General features: G+C 47.0%; 1 protein-coding gene across 1 annotated transcript in view; it reads right to left on the bottom strand.

Annotated features, from left to right (window-relative positions):
* Window positions 1-15,119, bottom strand: part of St8sia2 (ST8 alpha-N-acetyl-neuraminide alpha-2,8-sialyltransferase 2) — a 74,684-nt gene that overhangs the window by 24,314 nt on the left and 35,251 nt on the right. The window contains exons 2-4 of the mRNA XM_028893297.2: window positions 13,212-13,274; window positions 7,605-7,733; window positions 2,941-3,198 (exon numbers count right to left, since the gene is read on the bottom strand). Of these exons, the coding sequence (XP_028749130.1) occupies window positions 2,941-3,198; window positions 7,605-7,733; window positions 13,212-13,274 (450 nt within the window). The remainder of the gene's footprint in view (window positions 1-2,940; window positions 3,199-7,604; window positions 7,734-13,211; window positions 13,275-15,119) is intronic.

Below are 15,119 nucleotides of genomic sequence, written 5' to 3'. Positions count from 1 at the left end.
GTGCTGAGAGGTAAATAAATTCATATATGTATAGGCTAACACCAAATGCCATGAGCATGCTACTAATAACATGCTGAGGGCACAGCACTTAAGGAACTATGCTGATGGTAATTTGTGTGTGTGTGTGTGTGTGTGTGTGTGTGTGTGTGTGTGTGTGTGTGTGTATGTGTGTTGCTCAGAAGAACGAAGCTGGGGATGGCATCTCTCCTCATCCTGGCATTGTAGTCTTGTGTCGTCCTCTTGGGCCTAGCTGCTCCAGCCATCTCAGTTCCCAGAAGCCAGTGGGCAGCCAGCATCTGCTCAATATAGCCTCCTGGACTGGTTCTTGCTTCCCCATCCATCCTGTTGTGGTCTGCTCTCCCTTGTGGAGGTGCTGCACATTGCAAGCTCATTGTATGCCCTGCGTGCTGTGACCTACTAGGACTCTTGGGGTCCTATTCTCCAGTAGCTTTCTGAGGAGGTGGCAATGCCCTGTGTGTCCCTTGCATGGAGTAGGGCAGAAACAAAATGAGAAAGACTAGTTTTGCAGACTTTGAAAAATGGAGGCAGGCAGCCATTAAGACTGTTATAGTGTTTGGCATTGGCGTACAGGCCTGTGGGGCCCTCTTGTGTGCTAGGCACACCTTGGCCAGGAGATCAAGACACAGACACAAAAAACAACTGCCATTTCAGGAGCTCTTTGTCTGGGGGTGAGGTAGTGCCGTGGAGACACAGTGTTTATAGAGAATGAATACTCAGTGTACCATTATGTGGGGACACAGGGCATGCCCACATACCTAACATTCATGACACCATGTTCTTTTGATTGTACATGTGAGTATAAGTGTGCTTGCGGATATGGGGGTCAGCAAAGCATGCTATAGCCTAGTCTCTCTAAGTGCATCTTGCACACCTCCCTTGAGGTCTTGTGGGAAATGCAGAGTCTCGGGCTCACTTCATAGCTGATGCCTCTGTATTTCAATAAGCCAGCAGATATGTATCCACATTAAAGTGTGGAGAAAGCTGGGTTAGCATCTGGAAAGGCGTCATCATGAGAGGACAGAATCAGCCAATGCAACCCAAACAGGAAGGGGAGCGATCTACTCCAAGTCACATGACAAATGACCATTAGGACCAAGACTGAGTTTCAGAACCCACACTGGGAACTGTGGGCTGACCCTGACCGTGGCTTCTAGAAATTCTTTTTTCATTCGGCCTGGGACCCCACTTCATAGGCTAATGAACATATTCAGAGTGAATTTTTGCTCCTCAGGAGTGGGGCTTAGTGCAGCATTGGAAGCTGACTGGTGGAACTCATTATTCATTACTTTTGCATATCCTGCAAGAGTTATACCAGGCCAGAAAGACTTCCTCACTGCCGGCTGCACCCTGGCGGGAAGCTGAGCCTGGGAGGAGGCTTTGCCCTGTGCCCTCCACTTTAACAGCCATGATCCTACTCCTCGCCCCTCTCGCTTCCAATCAGTCAAGTTCCCACACATTTCCCTTTCTTTTCCTCCCCCGGACCCTCTCCTTAGACTTGCAGGCTTGGAAATGGAGGGACAGGGCTATTGACTCTGCCAGGCACAGAGAGACCTGGTCAAGGGGAACGAAAAGGATGTAACTGGTACCCAGGCTATTGTTGCACCTCCAGTCTCAGGGGATGCAGGAGTAATTATACCCATCTCTTCCCATGTCCTCAGGTTCAGGGAACTCCATAGTCATGATGCTCCCAAAGCCCCAGAATGAGATTCCCTTTACACAAGGGCAGTCCTAGTGGAAATGTGAGACGTGACACACATTTCTGCCAGGGCTGAGAGTGCTTTGGGATGAAACTTGAGGCACGGTCTGTCTTACTTTTGTCCAAGAGACAGCAATGCTTTGTTTCTGAGTTTGTATGGCTCGAGGGTTAGGTGTCAGGGCCATGGGTAACTGTCACAATGTCCCCAGTGATGGCAAAACAAGAGCTGATATCATAGAGAAAATGACTGTTGAGTTTCTTAAATCACTCTTCATTTCCTAGGTTTTGACTCCAGGATACTAAAGTTACAGGTGGAATACCACCTTCTGGTATAATGGGAAGACTTCTACAGCCCTGGCACAGGAACTACCCATCCATATTTTCTTAATCCCCTTTGTACCAGGCTCTGTCTAGTGTTCAGAGAACAAGCTCTTTCTGTAAGGGGCCAGTAAATATTTCCAGCTTTGCAGACTGTATGTGCTCTGTTTTGCTTTAGCAAAAACATCCCAGCTTTGCCCAGAAAGCTATTAATAGTGGGAGGGTGGGCCTGAGTGGCTGTGTTATAATAAAGTTTTATTTACCAAAGGCCATAGTCTGCCCACTTCTGCACTCCTCTCTCTCTGGTTCCCAACCTTAGATATAATCTAGAATCACCTGGGCTCTCCGGGTCACTCAATGCCCCTGTCCTGTCCCCGAGGTGACTTAAGTGATTAAATGTACATTCTGATTGGAGGTCAGGATCCCTGTGATGACTGATCTTCATTGTTAGCCTGACTGGATTTGGAATCCCCTAGGGGACACAGCTTTGGATATGCCCTTGAGGAACTTTCTGGAGACGTTTGACTGAGGAAGGAAGTCCCGCCCCGAGTGTTGTTGCGCTGTCCCCTGAGTTTCCAGGCTGAATAAGAAGGGGAGAAATGCGCCGAGCACAAGCATTTATCTCTGTTTCCTAACTGCAGATGCACTGCTCACCGGCTGCCTCATCCTCTTACTGCTGCACCTTCTCCATCATGCTGGACCCTCAAATCATGGCCGTAAACAAGCCACTCCTCCCTTAACTGGCTTTTGTCAGATGTTTGGGTGCAGCCATGAGACAAATAACTAATGCTCCCCCGAAGCAATTATAACAAGCAGTGAAGGTGGAGAACAGGATGCACCCAAACTCATGTGTCTTGTTCCAGTCACCCGACTTCCCCAGGCCTGCCACTCAGGTGGTAGGTTACCTTATGACAAAGCTGTGCGTGTCAATCTCCTGTCCACAGCCGCTGTTCAGCAAGACACCCGAGTTGCCCACAATGGCACAAGTCTGGAAATGCTTGTTCTTCAGGGGGGAGGTTCTGGGGAGGAGTTCATAGAGGTTCTGGGACACATTCATTGTGCTGTCTCGATCAAAGATGTAATGAATAATGTCTCCGGGCTTCAGGGTCCCCTTAAGGACGGAAATATCCTTCTCCGCATCCAAGAACTTTAAAATCTGCTTCCTGTGAAAACCAAATGAAGAAAGCCTCCATGAGGCTAGATTCTCTTTGCTGGCTCAGATGTTCTATTCCGTGTCACCCTGCAAGGATGCTACCACCCAGCAAACGGGTGAGCACACCCCGAGCTGGAATGCCCTCAGGGATGCTTTCCTAGGCTTTACAGATGGAAAGGCACTGCCCTCCCCGCCACACACATAAACTGCCTGTCTTAGGAGAACTACCGTCTAACCACGGGATCTAAAAAAAAAAAGGAGTCAGAGTAATATGTGCCCTCATTCCCCATTGGCCTCTGCTTTTCCAGGAAGGCTTCTTCAGGCATGGTGACCCCAGGGGTGAGGGTGGGGTGGGGTGTGGGGGTGGTGGGGATGTAGATGGGTCTGTGGAACTGTGATGGGGAATTACTACTTCCACCTGTAAGATCCTGTGAGCGTGGCCTCCCGGCCTGTGCACTGACCCGTTCTGCAACCTGCCTCTTATTCCTCTAGTTGTTGTTTGCTGGGGTTTGTGAATCATGACATCTCCTTAGTCCTACAGAGACATGTTCCTCTGTGTCTGTTCAGAACCAAGTGATCAAGATCCAGTTCTCTAGGTTCCAGGGTAAGTTAGATTTATAGGGGGAAGTTCTAGAACAGCACAGGGGAAGGATGGAAGACACTGGAATAGGTATCTTCATGAAATCGCCAGGAGAATTTACCCCAAACATGGCCTCTCCCTAGGAGCCTGAGCACCAGCTTGGAGCTCTACTTATGGAGACCTAAGGACTTTAACAAGGATGACCCACAGCATACTAACACGGAAGGGAGAGCTCTCATGGGGCCTAGAACACAGGATAAAGAACTACAAAGTAAGGAACACTGGAAGCAGGGTAAATAGTCTCCCAGAGACGAGCCCCCAACTGGTTATCCAATGCAAGTGGTCAGCCCTGAACTCTCACGGGTGCATAAGTAACATATAGACTGAGCAGGTTGTGTTTATAGATTTGGGAATATATACATACATATATAGACACACACAGATATGTATGTATACATACATACATATATACAAAATATGTAGACACACACACATATGTAGCAACAATGCCATGAGTTTGAAATGGCGGCAGATACATGAGGGAGGCTGGAGGGAGAAAAGGGAAGGGGAAAATGATGTAATTATATGTTAATTGAATTTAAAAAAGAGATGCCCAAGGAGCCAGCTGAGCCAGTAAAGCGCTTGTCACGCAAGCTTGAGGGCATAAGTCTCCTCTCAGGAACCCACATTTAAAAAAGCCAGGCACAGTGGCATGCGCCTGTCATTCGGGTGCTGGGGAGGTGAAGACGCACGGATCCCTGGGGCTCAGTGTCTGGCCAGTCTAGCCTACGCAGCAGGTTCCAGGCTAGTGAGAGACTGTCTCAAAAACTAATGTGGACAGCTCATGAGGAACAATACCAGAGGTTGACTTCTGCCCTCTGCCAAGCACGTGCCTACATATGCGCATGCACCCACGGATGACAGACAGGCAGATGGGCCGACCGACAGACACACGGAATGCCTAAGCCACCTTAAGCCATCATTTTTAAGACGTGGCAGTGATTGCAGTCATGCAGAGAAAGGGTCAGCTGATCTAACTGTATCTCCTGCAGCATGCCCCCCTTGAGAAACCAAGCCAGGAAGGCTCGTCTTCCATCCACAGAATGCTCACATGGCTTGCAAATGTGTGACCCTTCCCAGATGTGCACATGACAACATTGAGTCTTGAGCCTGCTGAGCTTAAAAGGTGTACACTCTGAGGCAAGTCCCAGGAGGTTGCATGTCTGCATACCTGGACACTAGGGAGAATCTAGAAGCTGTGGCCGACACCTGAGCAAACCTGATTCTGTCGGGGCCTGGGTCAGATGATTAATGTACATCCAGGTTTGGGATGTTCTGAGACAGCCAAGGGGCGGCCAGAACCCGGTGGCATGGCACAGTCCATTCACTAGTTACTACACATTAGTGACTGGAGTCTCCAGTTACTGTGCAGGAGAAGCCACCTTGGCTGAGCACTTCTTACTTCTTAGGAGGAAACAAAAGCGTTTTTATTTACTCCACTTCACTAAAGATTATACAACTTGACACGCTAATATACTTTGGAAATTGCTAATATCCCTTGCAATTACTTACCCCAAAGTATTTAAAAGCATAGAGAGCCCCCAGAAAGCTCATAAATAAATACCTCTGTGAGGGAATTAATTTCTAACTAATTATGAGAAATTACAATCAATTATTAAATATCATTCCAAATCACTCACAGAATCTTTTATTGTGAATAATTTCGGCAACTAATTGAGTGGAGGGAAATTCCTTTTCCCTCTGGGTGGAGGCATATTGTTCCTTCTACAGTAGCTGGTGTCTGCAGGCTCCTTATGGAAGCAATGCTGTCTTCTTCTTCACAAATAGGTAGGTGTGTGTGTGTGTGTGTGTGTGTGTGTGTGTGTGTGTGTATACCTATGTGAGTGTGTGTGTGTGTGCACCCATGTGTGTGAGTGTGCCTGTGTGTGTGTGCACGCATGCATGTGTGGTCTCTCTATTCCCCACCTTTTTTTCAGAGTTCCTACAGAAGAGAGCCAGAAGGAGCTGAAGCGGGTGGGTACTGGCAGTAGGATTTTATCCTCAGGTGCTATACTGGGGAACTTGGAATACGGTGGCCACCCAAAATATACGGTCAACTCTGAATGCCCGGACCCTGTGAATGTGATTTTACTCAGAAACGGTATCTTGGCAGATGTAATTAAGGATCTTGAGATGAGATCATCTTGGATTCCTTGTGGACTCTAAGTCCAGTGACAGTGTCCTGTGAGAGATGGAGCATGAGGTTGCAATGATTCAGATGGGGGGGGGACAGAACAGATAGATGTCAGGGTGATACAGCCACAGGGACACCTGGGGCCCCCAGAAGCCAGCAGAAGCAGCAAGGAGGGTTCTCCTGGAGCTGCTGGGATGGCACTCAGAACTCTGGCTTCTAGCACCATCTGTGGAGAATAACTGCGTGGCCTGAGGTTGGTGGAGTCTGCTGCTGTCTAGCAGTCTTGTCAGCTCCACGGTGCCCAAGAGGAAAGGGCATGGCTGTCGGGACAGTGCAACAAGGATGGGTTTCACTTAGGTGGCCCCAAAAGAGGTGCTGGGTCCGGGGGCAGTTCCTCCAGGTGGCCTCTCAGTCGCCGGGCTCCCGGATGTCAGTGCTTTTTAGTCCTACACCCTTTTTCTCTTCCCATGAAGCATCCAGAACTACGGGGTAGAGTCACTCACTGGAGGGGGCAACTCCCTGCTTTGCTCTATATTGTATATGACTCTTCACCTGTCCTTCACCAGACTGATGATAGCCTGGGGAAATCATCAAGCCTTTTTTTCACATGGTCCTGGCTGCCTCATTCCCATCCCCCATTCCCTATCTTCCGTTCAATGCTCTTTCAGCTCTGGTCACAAATACCATATTCAGACCGTGCGCATGCAGGATGTGGCATGGCACCCCTGATAAACTCCTACTTATCCTTCAAAACATATTGTTACAAGCCAGCCTTTTCCTGGTAACCCTCTTGGACCCCTTAGGAGATGAATGACTCCCTTCAGTATGATCTCCTTAGCTTCACCTATTTGCAAGACATAGTAACGTCTGGTGTGAACATCCTACTGTGTTGCCCTGTCTTTGCTTATTTTTGTGTCTTTCTGCCTAACGTGTCTATTTATGCCAGTAGCCTGGGCCACAGCTCGATGCCTGGAAATGAGCATCTGATCTATCCGTCATGACTGCATCTGAGTCCCGAAGTCCCAAGTGAGGAAGTTATCATTTCTCTCCATGTCTACCACCCAAGGATGCCTGCTGTCTGAGGGTGCCAAGGCCAGAATAAAAACTTCTCTGGCTTAGACAGATGACTCTTTTGGTGGTTGTCCAGATGTGGGGTGAGTTCTGTGTCTCTCAGCTATGGTTCTGCATTTTCATGTGGGTGGTGGTAGGGAGACAGACAGCCTTTCATTCTACAAGGGCCATGGGAGGCGACAGACAAGGTGAAGGACTGTCACAGAATGGGGACAGAGGTACCAGGTAACGGCAAACAAGAAGCAACTCTTTATGCCGCAGAAAGATGCCTGTGGCCTGCACTGCCCAGAAGCAGAGCTCCAGGCTTGAAGTGAGGACCGTAGAGAGCTTGGTCACACACGCCACCTCCCTTTGTCCAAATGGCTGCATATCCATATGATTCAGGTGGCTGGGCTTGCCCCAGGATTTGATTTTTAATTGATCATTTACTAGATGAAACTTGTTTCCTCAGGAGGGAAATATTTATTTCTCTCTTGACTTCTTTAGACAATAGAGAACAGCAGGCTGGTGGCTCATGGTAAAGAAAGCCCGGCCTGCCTCTCTCTCTTGTCCTCTAGGTGATGGCCGATACCTGATCCTCAGAGAGAGCGTCTGGTTGTGTCTCCATTTGGATGAAGCTGGCTGGATGCTGTGCTTAATGCTTTCATTACTTCTATCAACAACAGCTGGCAGTGAAGAACCATTTATTACAACTTCAGCTCTGGAAGGGGGGAGAAAACACGAAGGTAGACATGATCTGTGAGTCTGCCCATGACAAGTCTAATAGTTTTGTTTTTGCACGGGCTCGATGTAAACTTCACAAGAGCAAAATTGCAGTTATTACCCGAGAAGGGAAGTCTATTTATCTTCTAGAATGCACGAACTCCCTCCCTCAGGAATAGCCTGCAGACACTGGTTCTTAGAAGCAGGAAGTGGGGCCTGCAACCGCTCTGCCCCCCTCCCATCGCTGAGCTTTCAGGGGAACCCGCAGTCTCTGTCAGGACAGTACAGTTTCCCTTCTCAGCTACAGAGAAGAAAGTCCACAAGGGAAAAGTGCAAATTATTACACGATGGCCCGCAAACTCGAAGAGACAGCTAAACCTCACGCAGGACAACGTCCTGGTAGCCTGTGGCATCCTCCTCCTCCTCTCATTCCTATTTCTTTCTTCTTTTTAAGACCTTTTCAAATTATGTGTGTGCATGGTGTGTGTGTGTGTGTGTGTGTTGTGTGTGTGGTGTGTGTGGTGTGTGGTGTGTGTGGTGTGTGCGTATGTGTGTGTGGTGTGTGTGTGTGGTGTGTGTGTATGTGTGTGTTGTGGTGTGTGTGTGTGGTGTGTGTGTGTGTGGTGTGTGTGTGTGTGTGGTGTGTGGTGTGTGTGGTGTGTGTGTATGTGTGTGTGGTGTGTGTGTGTGTGTGTGTGTGTGTGGTGTGTGGTAGGTGTGTGTGTGTGTGGTGTGTGTGGTGTGTGTGTGGTGTGTGTGTGTGTGTGGTGTGTGTGTGTGTGTGGTGTGTGTGTGTGTGTGGTGTGTGTGTGTGGTGTGTGTGATGTGTGTGTGGTGTGTATGTGTGTGTGTGGTGTGTGTGATGTGTGTATGGTGTGTATGTGTGTGTGTGGTGTGTGTGATGTGTGTGTGGTGTGTATGTGTGTGTGGTGTGTGTGGTGTGTGTATGTGTGTGTGGTGTGTGGTGTGTGTGTGTGTGTGGTATGTGGTGTGTGTGTATGTGTGTGTGTGTGGTATGTGGTGTGTGTGTATGTGTGTGTGTGGTGTATGTGTGTGGTGTGTGTGTAGTGTGTGTATGTGTGTGGTGTGTGGTGTGTGTGTGTGGTGTATGTGTGTGGTGTGTGTGTGGTGTGTGTGTGGTGTGTGTGATGTGTGTGTGATGTGTGTGTGGTGTATGTGTGTGGTGTGTGTGTATGTGTGTGGTGTGTGTGTGTGGTGTATGTGTGTGGTGTGTGTGTGGTGTGTGTGATGTGTGTGTGATGTGTGTGTGGTGTGTATGTGTGTGTGTGGTGTGTGTGATGTGTGTGTGGTGTGTGTGTGTGTGTGTGTGTGTGTGGTGTGTATGTGTGTGTGTGGTGTATGTGATGTGTGTGGTGTGTGTATGTGTGTGGGGTGTGTGTGTGTGTGTGTGTGGTATGTGGTGTGTGTGTATGTGTGTGTGTGTGGTGTGTGGTGTGTGTTTATGTGTGTGTGGTATGTGGTATGTGTGTGTGTGTGTGTGTTTGTGTGTAGGTCAGAGGACAACTTTCAGGAGTCCATTCTCTTTTTCCACCGTGTGGGTTCTGGGGATTGAATCGAGATCGTCAGCCTTTGTGGAGCGAGCGTCTCTTTGATCACTGTATCATCTCACTGGACCCTCCATCCCCTGCCCCTTTTTTTTTTGCTCATAGGAAAAATACCTACTATGATTGAGTTATTAGTGTTGTATTTGGCTGTCTTACCAGACTTCAACTGTGGGATTTTGCTCACTCATGTCTCCATTTCATAACGGTTTAACATAGCAGGTGTCCAATAAATAACCACTTGTTGAATTTGACGTTGAAATTGGTCCTGAGAAGCCTGGCATGGAGGAAGGAGCTGGCTGGTTTTGTATTCCTGAGGCAGATCACTGTGCTAGATATAAAACATCTTCCTGTCCCACTCAGGGACAGCGGGCACGGGAGGACTTTTGAACTCATATACTTGAAATCTATGCTAGTAGGTTTCTAAGAAACCAGGCTACACCGAGAGCTTTGAAGGCAGTCTAGAGGCCAGCCTGCCTCCTGCCAACGCACACAGATACATGTGGGTCACGTCCCAAGTTCCTTTTGTCTAGCCGGCAGCACATCCTCCCGGTTAGAATGATAAGTGGGTTTGTGATGCTGAATTCTAGAGCTTTTGAGGGTTCAAGCCAAACACCTCTGTCTTCTACATTTATCTTGGAACAGCCAAGTTCAGCAAGATGAAATCCTGTTAGCGAAGCCTGAACTCAATACTCTGTTTTGCTTTATGCAGCAGAGAAGAAATTCCTCTTAGGGGTCTACCCTGTATGGCACACTCACCCCGTCTGCTCACCTCTACCCCTCCGCATTCCTTACTCCTCTGGCTCTCAGCACTTGTCTTGTACCTTTGCAGAGGATAGACCATGTAGCTATGCAGAGGCTAGACCATGAAAGGGTTCAGAGTGGGCTAATGTACTTTATCTAGCACGCAGGCTTAAGGGAACTTATGGAAGAAAATAAAAAGCCCTAACTTTGAAATTTTTATGGTTTCATAGAAGGAAGAGGAAGCAGAATGTATTATGGAGGTATTTCACAGACTGGGCATCTGTGGGAAAATTACTTTACCTCTCCAATCTAGGTATTTACAGAAAGAAGGGATCTGCTAGGAACACGCCAGGCTCTGAAGACCTAGAGTTCTTAAAGGCTAGCTGTGGTTTCTGCCCCTCCCAGGGTTCCAGCTGGTATAGCTGCATCCCCTCTGGTACTGCACTCTCTCTCGCTCTCTCTCTCTCTCTCTCACTGTGAGTGTGTGTGTGTGTGTGTGTGTGTGTGTGTGTGTGTGTGTGTGTGTGTAGGCCAAAGGAGGATGCCAGATGTCTTCCTCAATTATTCTCCATCTTATTTTATTATTATTATTATTATTATTATTATTTTAGTTTTTCAAGACAGGGTTTCTCTGTAGCTTTGGAGCCTGTCCTAGAACTTGTTTTGTAGATCAGGCTGACCTTGAACTCACAAAAAATCTGCCTGCCTCTGCCCCCGATTGCTGAGATTAAAGGCATATGCCACCACCGCCTGGCCGGTCTTATTTTTTGAGACAGTGTCTCTCGCAGAACCTGGAGTTCCCTAGTTCATCTGGACTGTCTAGCCAGCTGCTCCAGACACCCACCTGCCTCTGCTTCCCAAGTGCTAGGGTTCCAGGTGCACAGCTCTGTAACTGGCTTGAATTTTATTGCTCTTTAATGTGGGTTCTTCTGATTGAACACATCTCCTGATGCCTGTGCAGCAAACATTCTCCCCACCGAGTTATCGTCCCAGCCCTGGCACTTACTGCCTACTTATGCGTGGCTAGAGGCAAGAATAGTAAACTCAGGACTGTGAGTACAGCTGTCACATCCTAAGACCTCCAACATTCACTAACTGACCTTAGTAGGGGTGAGTGACAGAAATATTTAACTGTTTGGGATGGAGTATGGTCTTCCGAAAAGTATCATGGCTGGCATCTCATAGTTTTAGGTGCATTTGGTCCCTGGCGATGTTCCCCAGAAACTGGGCATTTTTGCATGGCATCAGGCACACCGAGGAAGGAAAGCATCTGCAGAGCTATGGACTCATGGAGGCTTGCAGTGGCGGCCTGCTCAGGAGTCTCTAGGCGGGGCTCTAGGCTCCTCTTGGGCACAAGGTGTTAAAAGAAGTGAAGAATCCAGGTCCTGACAATGGTAACATGTCATTCCGCCCCTAGTTCCTAGCTATCAGGGAGATCTTGCATAGACATCCTTCGTGCTGGGCTTCAACCCTGGCTCTGTGACTATCTGGCTAGGGCCATGGGAAGGTCCCTTTAGGCTTCTGGCCTTTGCCTTCATGTCTGTACAATAAAGGGGACAGCTTAGCTATCCTCAGGGACAGCCTCTATTTACATGTTTCCTATGTTCTGTGCTATGCAAGCCCAGCTGGACTACTGAGGGAGATTAGTTCTCTTCTGTGAATGTGCCCTTCAGGTGCCAGGACTCTTCTCTCATCTCCCAAACACTGCCGGTACATTTTTGGATTAAGTTGCTTCATCTTTCAACTCTTGAACTTTGCCCTCAGTCACCAATCTCTGATGCTATCAATATGTCCAGTGACAGCAGCAAGCATCCACTGAACGTCTTGATCATCTCAGAAGCTAGAGCCTTATATTCAGTAGTTCAAAGTTGCTGCTTTATCAATGTAATCGAATGGGTTACTAAGACCCAGACGGTGAATGTACTTGCCCGAAGCTCTACTTAGAAAACTCAGGGTTGAACCCAGAACTGTCTGGTTTCTAAGACTCTGCTCAGTTCTCAGACTCAATCTGACTGTGCCTCCTCAAGTTACCATGGAGACCTGGGCCTTGGGGGCAGGATCACCTTTCTTCAAAAGGGGTCATCTTTCCACAGTAGGACAGAGAGAAGTCTAGGACATGTGACTTTCTTTATTTCTGCCGTATTTGCATTTTAGTCAAAAGATACCCTTCATTTGAAGTGCTGTATGGTTGAGGCCATTAAAGCTGTAGAAGCAATGATGTCAAGGATAGAGGGAACAGTTTCTCAAGCCAGTTATGCAAGGTCAAGGTTGGGCATACTTTACAGGTTGGGTATGCTCAAAACCTAAAAAATGTGGAGAGTAAACAATAAAACTGAATGTTGTGGCCTCTGGATGTTGTGGACTTCTCACTCCCAGCAGTATCAAAATGGGACATTGAGGAAGTAAAACAAGAACCTTACTTTGAACAATAGCCTTTGTTCCTGTCAAGGGGCTTGCTTTTTGCCTCCCTGCTCCTTAAGCTTGGGCTTTGAGACCGGGGTCAGAGCTGTGGTGCACTCATCATTTTTGTGGAGAATGGAGAATTAGAAGCAAGAGGTGTCTGCAGCGAGTCTGGCTTTGTTGCCTTGCAGAAGCATCTGCTCAGTTCCCTGTACCAATCTCTGCACTAGCCAAGGACTGTCCCAATGGCTTCCAGTCACACAATGTAAGAGTGCTTTTTCAGAATTTAGAGTACACATCCACTAATTGGAGTTAACATTACTAAGTTGACTTCCTACGTATTTTCAGATGTCTCAGCAAAGTTCTTGAATGCTTTCTCCTCATCTCAACCTCCCAGACAAGCCATCAACTACAACGAAATTGGATTAAAGCCCTAGCTTGCTCCAGGGGCTCCACTACTCAGCAAAAATGCAGGTTACAGGAAAGTTGGTGTTAGCTCAAGCCCTACAAAGTGGGCGGGCTCTTTTCCAGAAGGTAACTTTAACCTACCTGTGTTTCCCATCTCTACAGCCTCTCTAGCCCCACGGACCATTTCATGTCATCTCCCACTGACAGCTCCCCCTCAAAAGTGATTAAGGAAATGCAAAACCAAAGTGAAATAAAACAGATCTATTTGCTAAGTAAGAAGAGCACCACCCAGCAAAGAGGAGAGGCAGATTAATAGGTGCCTTACAGCAAAAACAAATGAACACAAAATCTAATTTACAAACCTATTAGATTTGCTATGTAAGCTGTTCACAGCTGATCTGATTGTACCTCTGCCTCCAGAATTCCTGCAAGACAAAGGAAATGCATTATTTATCAGCACAGCTCTTCCTTGCAAAGCCCTCTTCAATCACCAGGAGACCCCAGAGCTCACCTGGGGGACCACAGAAAGATGACAACATCTGATTCTGGACTTTCAATAATGGGCCATGTCTTGGTCTTAGGCACAGCCCAGGAATTTTACGGGGATTTGGGTCTCTCAGATCCTCCCATCTCCCAACTGAATACTTCAAATTGAGACACCCATTTGAGATTGGTAATAGACTGCTTTGGAAACGTCTCCCTTGGCTAATCCACACAATGATGTGATTCAGTACAACATGGCATTTGCACCAGTATAACTCAGGTCAGGCGCTCTCATCTCTTGCTTTGATTCATGGGTAGTGAGAGGTTGTTCCTCACATTCACTTTGAATTGAAGACACCAGAAATTCAACAGAGGCAAGAAGATACACCCAGTAGTGCCCCTAACCAAATGTGGCAACAACTTACTTTCTAGTGGCAAGATGCATACTATTAATAGTGTTACTGTGTAGGGTGGAGGGGACAGGAGGCATGTGGGCAATGAATGAGATCCTTTGTTCTGGAGAACAGGCTCTTGCAAAGCTCAAGACTTCAGTCCCTTTCCTATTCAGCTGTCAGATTTGGTTGTTTGGCCACACAGCATCATCTTATTTTGCTATTGTATTGACTGGGTAAAGCATGAATGTGTGCCTTTGGCTCCCCACTTTGTACCTGTGCTGTAGAAAAGTCATATGTAAGACTTAACTATTTTTTTTCATTACCGCCCCCCCATTTATAGGCTATGTGATTAAGAAGGTATTTTGAATTTTACTTATATTTTAAAGTTCTGCTGAGCCCTTCAGAGAAAGAGTTAGTATACAGCAAAGAAACAATTAATATCCCTAGGGAAGCCATGCATTTGGGGAAACTGTGCCATTAAAGGAGAATTCTTCGGGAAGCAGTATGGCAAAGCAGCACCCTGGATTTATACAGCTATCACTGTATGTGCATCTGCACATATATATACACATGCATATGTATGTATGTATTTTTCTGATCTGTTGAAATGCAGTTTCAACGTTACTTACTGACAGTCAATAGTCTCCTACTTCACAGCCAGATAATTGGAGGTGGTAAGAGGGCCTTTAGGATTTCCCCACCATCAAGTTTTGCCCCTCCAAGCCTAATTCTTTATGACACAGAGTAACATCATACTTACTCTCATTTAATGTCTAGTATTTAATTAATTAATTTGGTTTTATAGTCTTTTCATTTTACTGGGAAGGCAGAACTCCTGACCTTCTGATTGGGATTCTGGTGACATTTCACAGGTCCCGGTTCTGAACCACAGTCCAGTTGACCCCAGGGGCTTCATTTGGTGTGGTGTCCATTCCCACCTCTCACTTAGACCCTAGCCATCAAAGCAGCTCTCCTCTTTGGAGGGAAGAGCTGTTGAGCCAGATAGTAAGTCAAACATGGTATTTAAAAGTGCAGTAGTAGTTCAAGACTAACAAAAGGTTAATGAAACAAAAGAGATTGTCTAGAAATACTGCATGTAAAAGAATTGATACATGATTTTTAAAAGCATTATCAAAGGGAAATTAAGTAAATGGTTTGGAATAGTTGGCTAACAATCTTGGAAGAAATAATTTGAGCATGTTACTGTGGATAGCAAAATGAACTTCAAATGAGTTTAACTGGTTGTTCTAATTTGCATGGTGTTGCTGTGATAAAACATTGAACCAAACCAACTAAGGTGGGAAAAGGAATTTATTTCTTCTCACAGCTCCCAGGTAACTTGAGGAAAGTTGAGGCAGGAACTGAAGCAGAGGCCATGGAGGAACTCTGCCT

This window comes from Peromyscus leucopus, chromosome 1, assembly GCF_004664715.2.
Source record: "Peromyscus leucopus breed LL Stock chromosome 1, UCI_PerLeu_2.1, whole genome shotgun sequence".
Classification (NCBI taxonomy): Eukaryota; Metazoa; Chordata; class Mammalia; order Rodentia; family Cricetidae; genus Peromyscus; species Peromyscus leucopus.
This window is presented reverse-complemented; position numbering and strand designations above follow the sequence as displayed.